The following is an 11,974-nucleotide window of genomic DNA, read 5'->3' as shown; positions in this document are numbered from 1 at the left end:
GCCCTATTCATACACCTGAAGAAAATCTGGATACAAAAGAAACAAATATATGCTTGTTTAAAAAATACATTAGTAGTACTAATATGGCGGAACAAGATCATAAGAATCATTCATATACCAGAGTAGTGTATAGTCAGCCAACAATTCAATACCGAAAAATCATTCATGTGATACATCATGGGTGGCAGAACTTGAAACTCAAATGCCTACAAGTTTCATCATGCTACCTAGGAAACTACATGAAGAAGGATCATAAACATGATCAATGCCCAGCTAAAGTTGGCAAATCAGACTCATCCTCACACCATTTGACATGGCAGAACAAACAAAGAGCCTTCCTCTGCGATTTATGTGCTATATGCACAGCCGATCCTATCAACTAAAACACCTGCAACAACCGTTTACACCACAACCAGATCATTCCCGTGGTTTGACAGCTTCGATGTGCAGCAACTCGGGAGGCAATGATGCAGGATCAAGTTCCCAGCAATCCCCAGGAGGCAGAGCCGATCCCTCGCCCTTGGGCACCTTCCTGGCCGGTATCTGATGCGAAAGCACCCCAAGATCATCCTTCTGAAGGAAGTGTACAGCATGGCTTCCGATGTCCCGGCGTGTGAAGATGCTCCTGAAGCCTTCCACCTTCTCCAGGTACCCGAAGCTGGCACCATACCGCTCATCGTAACCACTGAGCATCACCACAATGTCATACTTTGTCCTCACCGCATCGCCCTCCTCGCCACCATGGAGCGCCCAAACCGAGGCCTTCCTGGGATAAACCTGGTACACCTCCCTCGCCGCCCTCTCGCAGGCCAGAAGGTGGGAGAAGACGTTCACTGAATCCACGGTCTCTGCTCTCCCAACCTTGAACTGCCCGCATGGCTTCCCCTCCTCGCCATCCAGCCACCGTATCTGCACTCTGAATTGGGTACCTCGCTGCACCCCATCCACCAGCGCATACTGGCGTGGCATGCCGTCGGCGTCGGCGTACAAAGCCCAGAGTTGGCCTCTCTTGAAGCACCTCTCGCCGCGGTCGGCGTCGAAGTTGTAGAAGTCAGAGTCCTCCACGGCCATCAGGTCCGAATGCTTGTTCTCCGCCTCAGCCTCCTCGCCGTCCTCCTGTTCCTCTTCATCATCATCATCATCCACCACCACCAAGTCTCGGGAAGAGTTCTCCGAAGCCTTTGCGCCCCTCCTCTTCTTGGCGAGCTGGAGCTGCATCTCGGCGAGCGTCATTTCCAGCTTCTCCGTATTGGGCTTCTTGGCCGCCGCCGGCCGCCGAGGCGCAGGCGCAAGGGCAGGGGGTTCGGCCTCCGGCGGAGGCGGAACCTCGACGGCGAGGAAGGTACGGCGGCAGGAGGGGCAGATGAGGCGGTATCCCACATACTTGCGCTCGAACTCGTGGAGGAGGCGGCATCCGGCGCAGGCGGTCCAGAAAGTCCCGGGGGGCGGGGCGGTGAGCGCCTCGTAGGCCTCGGTGGCGCGGCCGAGAGCCTCCTCGGCGGCGGCGGAGGAGGAGGGGTAGGCGGCGGCGTAGTCGGGGCCGACGCGGAGGGACTTGACGAGCGACTTGAAGTGGCGGCGGAGCTCGGAGGCGGAGAGCGGCGAGGCGTCGGGGTCGTCGGGCTCGGGCAGCAGGAGCGCGGCGTGGTGGGAGGAGGCGTCGGCGAGGAGCACGTTGGCAGCGGTGGCCACCGCCGAGGCGCGCGGGCAGGACGGGTACAGGCGGGAGGCGCGGAGGGCGTGCCTGCGCGCGGCCCGGAGCCGGCCCGCGGAGAGCTCCGACTCGGCCAGCGAAAGGAGGTGCTCGGCCTCGGCCGCGGATTCGGGCCCCGGCGCCGCGGCGGCGCGCGGGGCGGGAGGTTCGCCGGCGGCCATCGGTGGGGACGGGCGCCGGCCGGGGGGTTTGGTGGGTGGGTTGTTCTGTGAGACGAATGGGCTTTTCGGTGCTTGGGGTTTTGGGCCTTGATCAAAACAGTGAGTTTCTTACCTCCTGCCTGTTAACATGGGCCTAGGAGCTTTTAAAACAAAGAAATATGTTTTCCTCCCTGATATACGAAACCAGTGTTTTTGCACCCTGAACGATTTTGACGGTGATTTTGCTGATGTGGCAAAACATCAGATGAGATAAATCACACTAAGTTGAAAAATGCAAGGAGGAAAATCAGATAAACGTATCCAAAAAATCATTTATTTTTTTAAATTTTATCCAAATATATTTTTACTTGGAAAAAATAATGCAATTAAAAATTCTAAAATCTATTTTATACTCAAAATTCATATAAATTTTGTTTTTGCTCGGAAAGTTATGAAATTTTTGGTCCGTTTAAACGGGTAGTCCAAGTTTGAACAAAATCCTGAAACCTTGCTAGAGACTTCGGAAAATAAGTGATGATGTCAGCCTGACATTGTAGCCGCTGTTGCTTCAAGCTGAAGCCAAACCCAGAGCCCGGAAGCCGAACCCATCCACTGACATCCCCGCTCGCGCGATAAGCCCCAAAATTTTAGAGCGCAACGCTAGGTCGGGTGGGATGGCATCTGGTGGCATCGCCCGCGGCCGACTGGCCGAGGAGCGCAAATCGTGGCGCAAGAGCCACCCCTATGTGCGCGCCACCGATCTGAGCTTCTGCTTCGCCGCGCCTGTACTAGTTCCTTGCCGTTATTAATCTTTGGGGCGTTTGTTCTTTGTTTGATTCCTTCAGGGGTTCGTGGCGAAGCCGGAGACGCTGCCGGATGGGTCCGTGAACCTCATGGCCTGGAAGTGCGTCATCCCCGGCAAAGAGGGCGTAAGCCAAAACTCACTCCCTAGTCCCCATCCTAGATCTTCTCTGCTCCTTGTGTTTGGCAATATCAGGATACACACGACACGAGGTTTGTTTGATTTTTTCGGATTGTTGCGTTGCATATGGTTCCATTTTTCTCCTACCTGAAAAGAGGACAACGATCTGTCTAGTAAAGGTAGAATGCTTTTGAGTATTCCTGAGCTGGTCTGCCTTTTTTTTCTAGTTGTTTTTTTCATAGATTGATCCAGAACCCTAGCTTCTGGACTGCGCCGCACCCTTGCAACCACTGCATGTGGAGCATTTGTACTGTTAATTGTTGGCAGATGAATATGAGGAGCATAATCGTGCAAGCATGTTCATGCTGCAGTCTTATTAGTGTTCTGGAGTAACTCGATGGAGTATATATTTGTGTTTCATTATTTGGGACCAAATGTCTTCTTTCCAGTTGGTTACAAGTGCCACTGTATTCTGATTGTACAATGGAGGCCCTCTTTGGAGGACTCGTCCTAAGGTTCAGCTTCAACATTGTTGGGCTACTGTGTGTGCTGTAGCAGTACCTTTACCAGAGAAGTCAGGTCTTTTGGGTCTGCTTCCTAATTGATTTACTATGTCTTCATAGAAAAAAGAACTATTTCAACGTGTTCTTCCAAAACAGAAACATGCAAAGGGTATAACATGACAAGATTTCCGTTTTTCGAATTCCTAGACTTACACAAGTTAGAATCTCGAATCTCATTAGATTCTGGCTTCCATATGATAATGTATCTCTGTATCTTTGATTCAAAGAAACTCTTTGTCTGGAACCGTAGGATATCAAGTCATTCATTGATCATGTTTTATTTTTAAGGAGGTCGATTGTGTTATGGACAGGAAATTCAGAAGTAAGTATCATTGGCGCTGGAATAGAAAGGAGTTGGATTTTCCTAGTTCAGCAGCCAAATCAGATTCGGCTAGAACAATGACTCACTAATATAGGCATAGTGCTATTCTTAGTATGTTTGGGTTGGTATCTCTATTTCCAATTTTGTCTTCTTTTCCAGATTATCTAGTCATCCTTTTATATAAAGATAGTGATAGTACTCCCTCCATCCGCAAAAGGTGCAACTATGGGATTTGTGCAAGTCAAACTAGCTTAATTTTGACCAAATTTATAGTGAACAGTATTAACATTTATATCTTCAACTAGGTTTACTACAAAAATATATTTCATAATTAATTTAGTGGTACTTATTGTGTATAACTCCGCCTATGGTGGGGCGCCTACGGTGTCTCAGCATAGCAGGTCCCAAGCCCTGGTAAAGGAGGAGGGTTGTGTTAGGCGTGGCGAGCCAATGTAAAAACTTAGCCACTTTAATGGAGATGAAACCCGAAAGAAAATCGTTGGGGCGTAACCCTCTTAGCGACGCGCCATATCGGAACCCGGGTATGGTGTTAAATGGGCAAGGGCCGGGTCGTCACCCCCGTGACGCGCCGTGTCGTGATCTGGGCATGGTGTCAAGTGACCAAAGATCGGGTCGTCGCTTCCTTAGTGGCGCGCTACATCGGCGCCCGGGTGTAGTGAAAAATGAGCAAGGGTCTTTGCATCTGAGTCGACGGGTGCGAAGGGTAAGGAAGCTAGTCGAACCAACTAGGATCCGTTTAGGTAGTTGGAATGTAGGGTCACTTACAGGTAAGTTAAGAGAGTTAGTTGATACCGCGACTAGGAGGCGTGTAAATATATTATGCGTTCAAGAGACTAAATGGAAGGGTCAGAAGGCGAAGGAGGTGGACAATACAGGTTTCAAGCTTTGGTACACAGGGACAGTCGCGAATAGAAATGGAGTAGGAGTTTTGATTGATAAGAGCCTCAAGAATGGTGTGGTGGGAGTGAGAAGGCAAGGAGATAGGATTATCTTAGTCAAGCTTGTCGTTGGTGATATGGTCTTGAACGTAATTAGTGCGTATGCCCCCCAAGTAGGCCTCGATGAGAGTGCTAAGAGACAGTTCTGGGAAGACTTAGATGGCCTGGTTAGAGCTATACCTAGTAGTGAGAAGCTTTTTATAGGAGGAGATCTTAATGGGCATGTAGGTACTACAAGCGCAGGTTTCGAGGCAGTTCATGGAGGTTTTGGGTATGGTAGTAGGAATCAGGAGGGGGAGGAAGTTCTAGACTTCGCGGTAGCTTTTGACCTGATGATAGCCAACACTTTCTTTAGAAAGAGAGAATCTCATCTAGTGACCTTCAGTAGCGGACAACACTGTAGCCAGATTGACTTTGTCCTTGCAAGAAGAAAGGACAAACGAGCATGCTTGGATTGTAAGGTGATACCAGGAGAGTGTGTTGTTTCTCAACATAAGCTTTTGGTGGCAGATTTTCGTTTTCAGGTGCGTGCCCGTAGGGATAAACAAGCTAAGATTGAAAGAACAAAGTGGTGGAAACTGAAAGGGGAGACGTCAGAGGTATTTAGGGAAAGGGTTATCAAAGAGGGCTCTTGGAAGGAAGAAGACGACATAAACAACATGTGGGACAAGATGGCAACCAACATTCGGAAGGTAGCCTCAGAGGTGTGTGGAGTAACCAAAGGAAGGGGACGCGAGGCTAAAGATACTTGGTGGTGGAACGAGGAAGTCCAAAGGGCTATTAAGGAGAAGAAAGAATGCTATAGACGCTTGTACCATGACAGGAGTGTGGACAACATAGAGAAGTACAAGGTGGCAAAGAAGACTGCAAAGCAAGCTGTAAGTGTGGCAAAGGGTAGAGCGTACGAGGATCTTTACCAACATTTGAGTACGAAGGAAGGAGAGAAGGACATTTATAGGATGGCTAGGGTTTGTGAGAGAAAGACACGGGACTTCAACCAAGTTAAGTGCATTAAGGATGAAAGGGAGCATCTCTTGGTGAAGGAGGATGAGATCCGACATCGATGGCAAGAGTATTTTGACAAATTGTTCAATAGTGAGAATATGGACACAACCTTTCAGTTGGATGACTCTTTTGATGACACCAATAGGCGCTTTGTGCGGAGAATCCAAGAATTTGAGGTCAGAGAGACGTTGAAAAGAATGAAAGGAGGTAAGGCGATAGGACCGGATGGTATCCCAATCGAGGTGTGGAGATGCCTCGGGGACATAGCTATAGTATGGCTAACCAAGCTGTTCAACCATATTTTTCGATCGAACAAGATGCCTGATGAGTGGAGGAGAAGTATATTGGTACCGATCTACAAGAATAAAGGGGATATTCAAAGTTGTACGAATTACCGGGGAATTAAGTTGATGAGCCATACTATGAAGCTATGGGAGAGAGTTATCGAGCATCGCTTGAGAGCAATAACGCGGGTCTCTATGAACCAATTTGGTTTCATGCCCGGAAGGTCAACCATGGAAGCCATTTTCTTACTAAGACAAGTTATGGAGCGATATAGGGAGAAGAAGAAGGATCTACACATGGTTTTTATTGACTTGGAGAAGGCTTATGATAAAATACCAAGGAATGTTATGTGGTGGGCTTTGGACAAATATAAAGTCCCAACGAAGTACGTCGGGCTCATTAAGGACATGTATAACAATGTTGTGACTAGAGTTCGAACAAGTGATGGAGACACGGATGACTTCCCGATTAGGATAGGACTACATCAAGGGTCAGCTTTGAGCCCTTATTTGTTTGCTTTAGTGATGGATGAGGTCACAAGGGACATACAAGGGGACATCCCTTGGTGTATGCTTTTCGCGGACGATGTAGTACTAGTTGATGAAAGCCGGACAGGAGTGAACCAGAAACTGGAGTTATGGCGGGAGACTTTGGAGTCCAAAGGTTTTAGACTCAGTAGAACTAAAACTGAGTATATGAGATGTGACTTCGGCACTACTACTCGGGAGGAGGAAGATGTTAGTTTGGAAGGTCAAGTAGTGCCTAGGAAGGATACCTTTCGATATTTAGGATCAATGCTACAGAGGGACGGGGATATTGATGAAGATGTTAGCCATAGAATCAAAGCAGGGTGGATGAAGTGGCGGCAAGCGTCTGGTGTCCTATGTGACAAAAGGGTACCACAGAAGCTAAAAGGCAAGTTTTATAGGACGGCGATTAGACCTGCTATGTTGTATGGTGCAGAATGTTGGCCTACGAAAAGACGACATGTTCAACAGCTAAGTGTCGCGGAAATGCGTATGTTGCGTTGGATTTGCGGTCATACAAGAAGGGATCGAGTTCGAAACGATGATATACGTGAGAGATTAGGGGTAGCGCCAATTGAAGAAAAGCTTGTCCAACACCGGTTGAGATGGTTTGGACATGTGCAACGGAGACCTCCAGATGCACCGGTGCGTAGCGGAATCCTAAGTCAGGATAGTAACGTGAAGAGAGGCAGAGGAAGACCAAAGTTGACTTGGGTAGAGGCAATAAAAAGAGACTTGAAAGGATGGAATATACCCAAAGACTTAGCCTTAGATAGGAGTGCTTGGAAGACAGCTATTCATGTGCCTGAACCTTGATTGCTTCTGATGGGTTTCAACTCTAGCCTACCCCAACTTGTTTGGGACTTAAAGGCTTTGTTGTTGTTGTTGTTGTTGTTGTTGTACTTATTGTGTATCATAATGGTTAGTACTTTTTTATATAACTTTGGTCAAACTTTAAATTATTTGACTCCTCGAAAAGTGATAGTTGCATCCTTTTGTGGACGGAGGGAGTATTGTTCAGGGTTACCAGCAAACAAGTAATACAGAAAAGGGCCTGGCCGCCAAACATGAGTTCTATCAGAGCCTCGTAGTGCGCACTTGTGATCAGGCCAATGAGACAATCTAGCATCTATTGGTTTCCTATGTATTCACACAGCAGGCCGGGTTTGAAGGGCTGATGCAATGCAGGCCCTGGTTCAGCGATGGACGCGGCCCCTTTGCGAGCATGTTGGCAAAGAGCTGCATGACGGGTGCCCAAGACGTCCATGAAAGGATTTAATTCCATGGTGCCCTCTTGGCAAGGATGGTCTAGAAACACAGGAACCGCTGCGCCTTCGATGGCCAATTGGCCATGGACCATCAGTCAGGCAGGTGCTTCAGGAGGCTGCAGATCAGGCACACCTCTGATGTTTGGATGACCAAGGGACTGAGGGAACTTCTGCAGTAGACAGAGTAGATTTGGCTGTTCCTGGCCGTGGATTCCGCTTGTGCTTGGTCTGTTTTCTATCTATTAATGGAATCATGCACAATTCTCCTGCATGTGAGAAAAAAAAAGTCAGAGCCTCGTAGTTATTTGAGACAAGCCCCGCTCTCAATACCAGTGTGTTGCTCTCCCCAGCATTATCTCCTTCTCTGCCTCCCACACTATAGGATAGATGATTTACTAGATTTTCAGTTACTCGAGTTTAGAAAGTCAGATATTGCAGTTATTTTTTAAGAAACAAAACATATTGCAGGTTGAATCATTTTTTTTAAAAAAATAGTCTGAGTAGTGAATATTCAGGATATCACTGAAGTAAGAAAGTAATTGAACTATTCTTATGATGAAGAGGTACGTGTGAAGACATGCTTATTAGGTACGAAGCACTTTATCGTATATGTACTAGGCTCCCATGTGCCCACGTGGAATTGCTTAGTTAATCTGAGCACTATTTGGTTGGCATATAGTATTTTTAATTGAATTTTTAGCATGACATTTGAAATGAGTTGATCTGGCAGTAATGACTAATGAGGATCCCTTATGGGAGAGAAGCATGAGTGAATCAACCGATATTCTGACATACCATAGTATTGCGGCCTGGTTTCGCTCCCTAGAACCAAATGAGATGCTTTGGCAGTCCTATTCAAGACTGGTTAGGAAAATATGCTTTGCCTTTTGAAACTGTTTACTACTTCGTTGACAACTCTGGAAAACAGTAATTTTGTAAGCTATGGCCTTTCCATGAAAGGTTAGACAGCAGTCAACGGGAATGTTTCTTAACTGTAGTTTAGTTTGTTATGGTCCATTTTTCGTGGTGCCGATTCATATTTTATATTCACATTTCAATAGTTCTGCGGTGCACATGCTGACCAACCAATTTTATGTTATTGACTGGTTGCATAATTTTGTCTTGTCTAATTGTTTTATCCTCCTACAGCAAATTGTCACACTCCACTCGTTCTCGATAGCCCTCCATCCCAATCATGGAACACAAGTTAAATTATGTGTTTGATCCATCTTTGTGCAGACTGACTGGGAGGGTGGATATTTCCCCTTGACTCTGCATTTTCCTGAAGATTACCCAAGCAGCCCTCCCGTCTGCAAGTTTCCAGCAGGATTCTTTCACGTCAATGTCTACCCTACCGGAGCAGTGTGCCTATCAATACTTAGCAGTGTAAGATTTTTTTTATCCACATATCTGGGCCTGGTGCAAGTGGTAGAGTCTTACCGCCTGTGACCGGAAGGTCCCGGGTTCGAGTCGCAGTCTCCTCGCATTGCACAGGCGAGGGTAAGGCTTGCCACTGACACCCTTCCCCAGACCCCGCACAGAGCGGAAGGTCTCTGCACTGGGTACGCCCTTTTTTTTATCTGTTGATTGTACCCCATGCAGTTATGATCGCATGGCCTTCATGAGTCATGTTCTTTCAGGCGTGGAAGGCTTCTGTCACGGTGAGGCAAATTCTCATAGGCATTCAAGACCTACTTGATAACCCTAACCCAGCCTCTGCTGCACAAGATATATGTTTTCGGCTCTACAAGAAGGTGTTTATGTAACTTCTTGTTTGAACTGAGATAGGCTTGGACTTTCTTAATTCTAGTTTTGATCATGCCCTTACCACTTCGCTCTTTTGTGCTGGCATTTACAGGATATGCCGAAGTACAAGGATCATGTTCGTCAGCAGGCGAAGCGCTATCCTTCAGTTGTGTAGCCAGGGGCTTACCGCGTGAAAGATTCAAGCAGCTAACCATTGCTGATTTTGTTGGAAACTGTCGCAATTGTGCGTACTATTCACCATAGGGGGTAAAGTCCGGTGATCCTGATAAGACGCACTTTGAGCACATCCTATGCACCTGTTATTATGACTTATGTAGTAGTTATGTTAAACATTAGAAAGGCTTTTGTTCTGCTGTGCCTGAACTGTTTCATGAAAAGTGAAAGGGATCACCATATTTCAGTCAGAATAGATCCAGCCCAAATTGGTGAAAGAGAGGCCTGAGTGGGCGGGCCTGGTGGTGCTTCCAATTATCGAACTCACAATCTTGGAGACCCACCATTCTTGGTTCCAAGTCAACAAAGCTTCCACCATTGTTAATTCTGCTTCTGTACTTGCACCGGCTCTTGAAAATGCGCTGTTTCAGTTTGGCTATCCCTCCCTGCTGGATCCAGGCTGCTAATCATACTCCTATCAATTAACAAGAGCCTGGGCCAGTCCAAGAGGACAGTGACAAACGGGTGCCATTTCGTGAGGAAGGAAACAACTGAAAGCGATTAAACACACGTACATATATGCCTTGCCCCCATTGGTGCTCTGAATTCGGTGCTCTGAATTTGGATCGCGCGTGTTATGTTATTGCAGGTGAGGATCCGGTTCGGTGTATGTGGGTGGATGCTGTGCAGGAGTGCAGGACCAAGCTGTGCGCGCATGAGGGTATGATGACGGGGCGGTCGTGGTAGCCACTCGATCGCTGAATCGATGGTCCGGATCAGGACAATGTGTTTTTAAGGACTCGGAGAGATCGTTGACAAAATAAAACCAGGTTCAATGTTTAAAAGAAACACTGAAGCCATCTGGCGGTCGGATCGCAGTACAATGTTCATTAGCTTAGCTCTTCTGCAGATCTTTTCATGATTTTCATCTAGTATTGTACATGGTTCAGTCATGGTTTTATGGAGGCTATTACATTCCTGAACAACTAGCGAACAAAACAACGAGCCCAACATTTTATCGGACGTGTTAGAAAATGAACAGTAGCCAGCCTAGGAATCATTATCAAATCAAACACGATACGGCCGATCAGGAATTGTCCATGTTAATTTCTGTCTTCTGAAGAGGAAATGCGAGTGGGAAAGGGATGCTTCATTCTCTGGACAACCGAGCAAATTTCCTGAGGATATTGTTATATATTTTAGGCGGCCGATTCTGCCCATTTGTTCGCTTGTTGCTTTCAGCCAAGGCTTATTAGCTAGGCAACACTGTTTTTCTCTCACAATAAACCAGCACCAGCCGGGCTTATCAGCCTAGAAACTAACCAGCGAATAGGCATGTTCGCTTGAACTTATCAGCCGACTTATCAGCTAGAATCTACGGTATTTTTCTCTCACAGCAAAACAGCTTCAGCCGACTTATTAACCGGCTTTAATACCAGCCGAACATCCGCCGCACAATGTCAGGTAGCGTGCTGGAGCTGGAATAAGGCACAACACATGTAACTCGATGGTGACTTTTCCAAATGGGCTTCGGATCTCTTGAGATTGAGACTCACTCGTGCGTTTTTATTTATTTATTTATTGCCGAACACTTGCACAGCTCGTCGCGGAGATACTACTACTACTCCGGCTGTCAAATACTAAATCTGAGTTAGGCCGGAGCTGTGTGCCTGGCAGGTGACTTTCTGGAAGCCAAAACGCGGCTCCAAACATGTCCTAAAACGCACAGAATAGGATCTTGACAGGCTCCTGCGCTGCACCTGCACTCTATCTTCTCGCAATAGTTGGGGGCCGAAAGGACACGGGATAAAGGGTACAATTCGGCGAGATTACTAGCGCGGAAAGCGAGAGCAATTTTAGTCCTGCTCCTGTCCTACCGGGGAAGATCTTTTTTTATCGCGTTCATCTGCGGAGGTGCGGTTGGCAATGCCGCAATGACATGGCTGTTAAATAAAGGCCACGCAAATTCTTCAGCGACTTTTTGTGCTGTTACTGCTACCATCACTGATGGTACTTAACCTGAATGCCGATCTACCCTCAGTTACGCCCGTCGTCCGTGCAATTTTTCTGGCTACTGCCGTACTCCAGTACCAGCGTGGTTAAATTTTTAATTGTTCCAACCACCGTAGATCCTGCTTCGTACTGGATAATCTTCATCAGAGCGTACAAATTTCCCAGGGGAAAAACAAGGCATTCAGATTCAGAGTTCAGTGTTGTGAGGGCGAGAGAATGCGCGGAGAAAAGCTGCCAGAGAAGTCGCAGGGCTCTTTTCGCTACAGCTTATAAGCCGAGATTAGATCTACTTTTTAATTATGGAAGAGTGTTTTTCTCAAAAAAAAATCAGCTTTA

At 47.1% G+C, this 11,974-nt stretch overlaps 2 protein-coding genes across 2 annotated transcripts; one reads left to right on the top strand and one right to left on the bottom strand.

The window, feature by feature from the left end:
- On the bottom strand, nucleotides 1-1,940 carry LOC136493789 (uncharacterized). The gene has a single exon (XM_066489939.1). The coding sequence runs from the start codon at nucleotides 1,873-1,875 to the stop codon at nucleotides 418-420; it is 1,458 nt and encodes a 485-aa protein (XP_066346036.1). The 5' UTR covers nucleotides 1,876-1,940; the 3' UTR covers nucleotides 1-417.
- Nucleotides 1,941-2,454: 514 nt separating this feature from the next.
- Nucleotides 2,455-10,034, top strand: LOC136491324 (SUMO-conjugating enzyme SCE1-like). The gene is made up of 5 exons (XM_066487592.1): nucleotides 2,455-2,600; nucleotides 2,700-2,783; nucleotides 8,945-9,091; nucleotides 9,346-9,459; nucleotides 9,564-10,034. Exons 1-5 carry the CDS (start codon nucleotides 2,529-2,531, stop codon nucleotides 9,624-9,626), a joined length of 480 nt encoding a protein of 159 aa, XP_066343689.1. The 5' UTR covers nucleotides 2,455-2,528; the 3' UTR covers nucleotides 9,627-10,034.
- Nucleotides 10,035-11,974: the final 1,940 nt, after the last annotated feature.

Source organism: Miscanthus floridulus, chromosome 11, assembly GCF_019320115.1.
Source record: "Miscanthus floridulus cultivar M001 chromosome 11, ASM1932011v1, whole genome shotgun sequence".
Lineage (NCBI taxonomy): Eukaryota > Viridiplantae > Streptophyta > Magnoliopsida > Poales > Poaceae > Miscanthus > Miscanthus floridulus.
Note: the sequence above shows the minus strand (reverse complement) of the source record. Positions and strands in the feature narration are given on the sequence as shown.

What these genes read in the sequence shown, in the direction of transcription:
- LOC136491324 (XM_066487592.1), top strand. Translation starts at nt 2,529, where the DNA reads ATGGCATCTGGTGGCATCGCCCGCGGCCGACTGGCCGAGGAGCGCAAA. An exon ending in TCATCCCCGGCAAAGAGGGC is followed by an intron (nt 2,784 to 8,944) that starts GTAAGCCAAAAC and finishes ATCTTTGTGCAG; the next exon opens with ACTGACTGGGAGGGTGGATA. An exon ending in GTTTTCGGCTCTACAAGAAG is followed by an intron (nt 9,460 to 9,563) that starts GTGTTTATGTAA and finishes TGGCATTTACAG; the next exon opens with GATATGCCGAAGTACAAGGA.
- LOC136493789 (XM_066489939.1), bottom strand. Translation starts at nt 1,875, where the DNA reads ATGGCCGCCGGCGAACCTCCCGCCCCGCGCGCCGCCGCGGCGCCGGGG.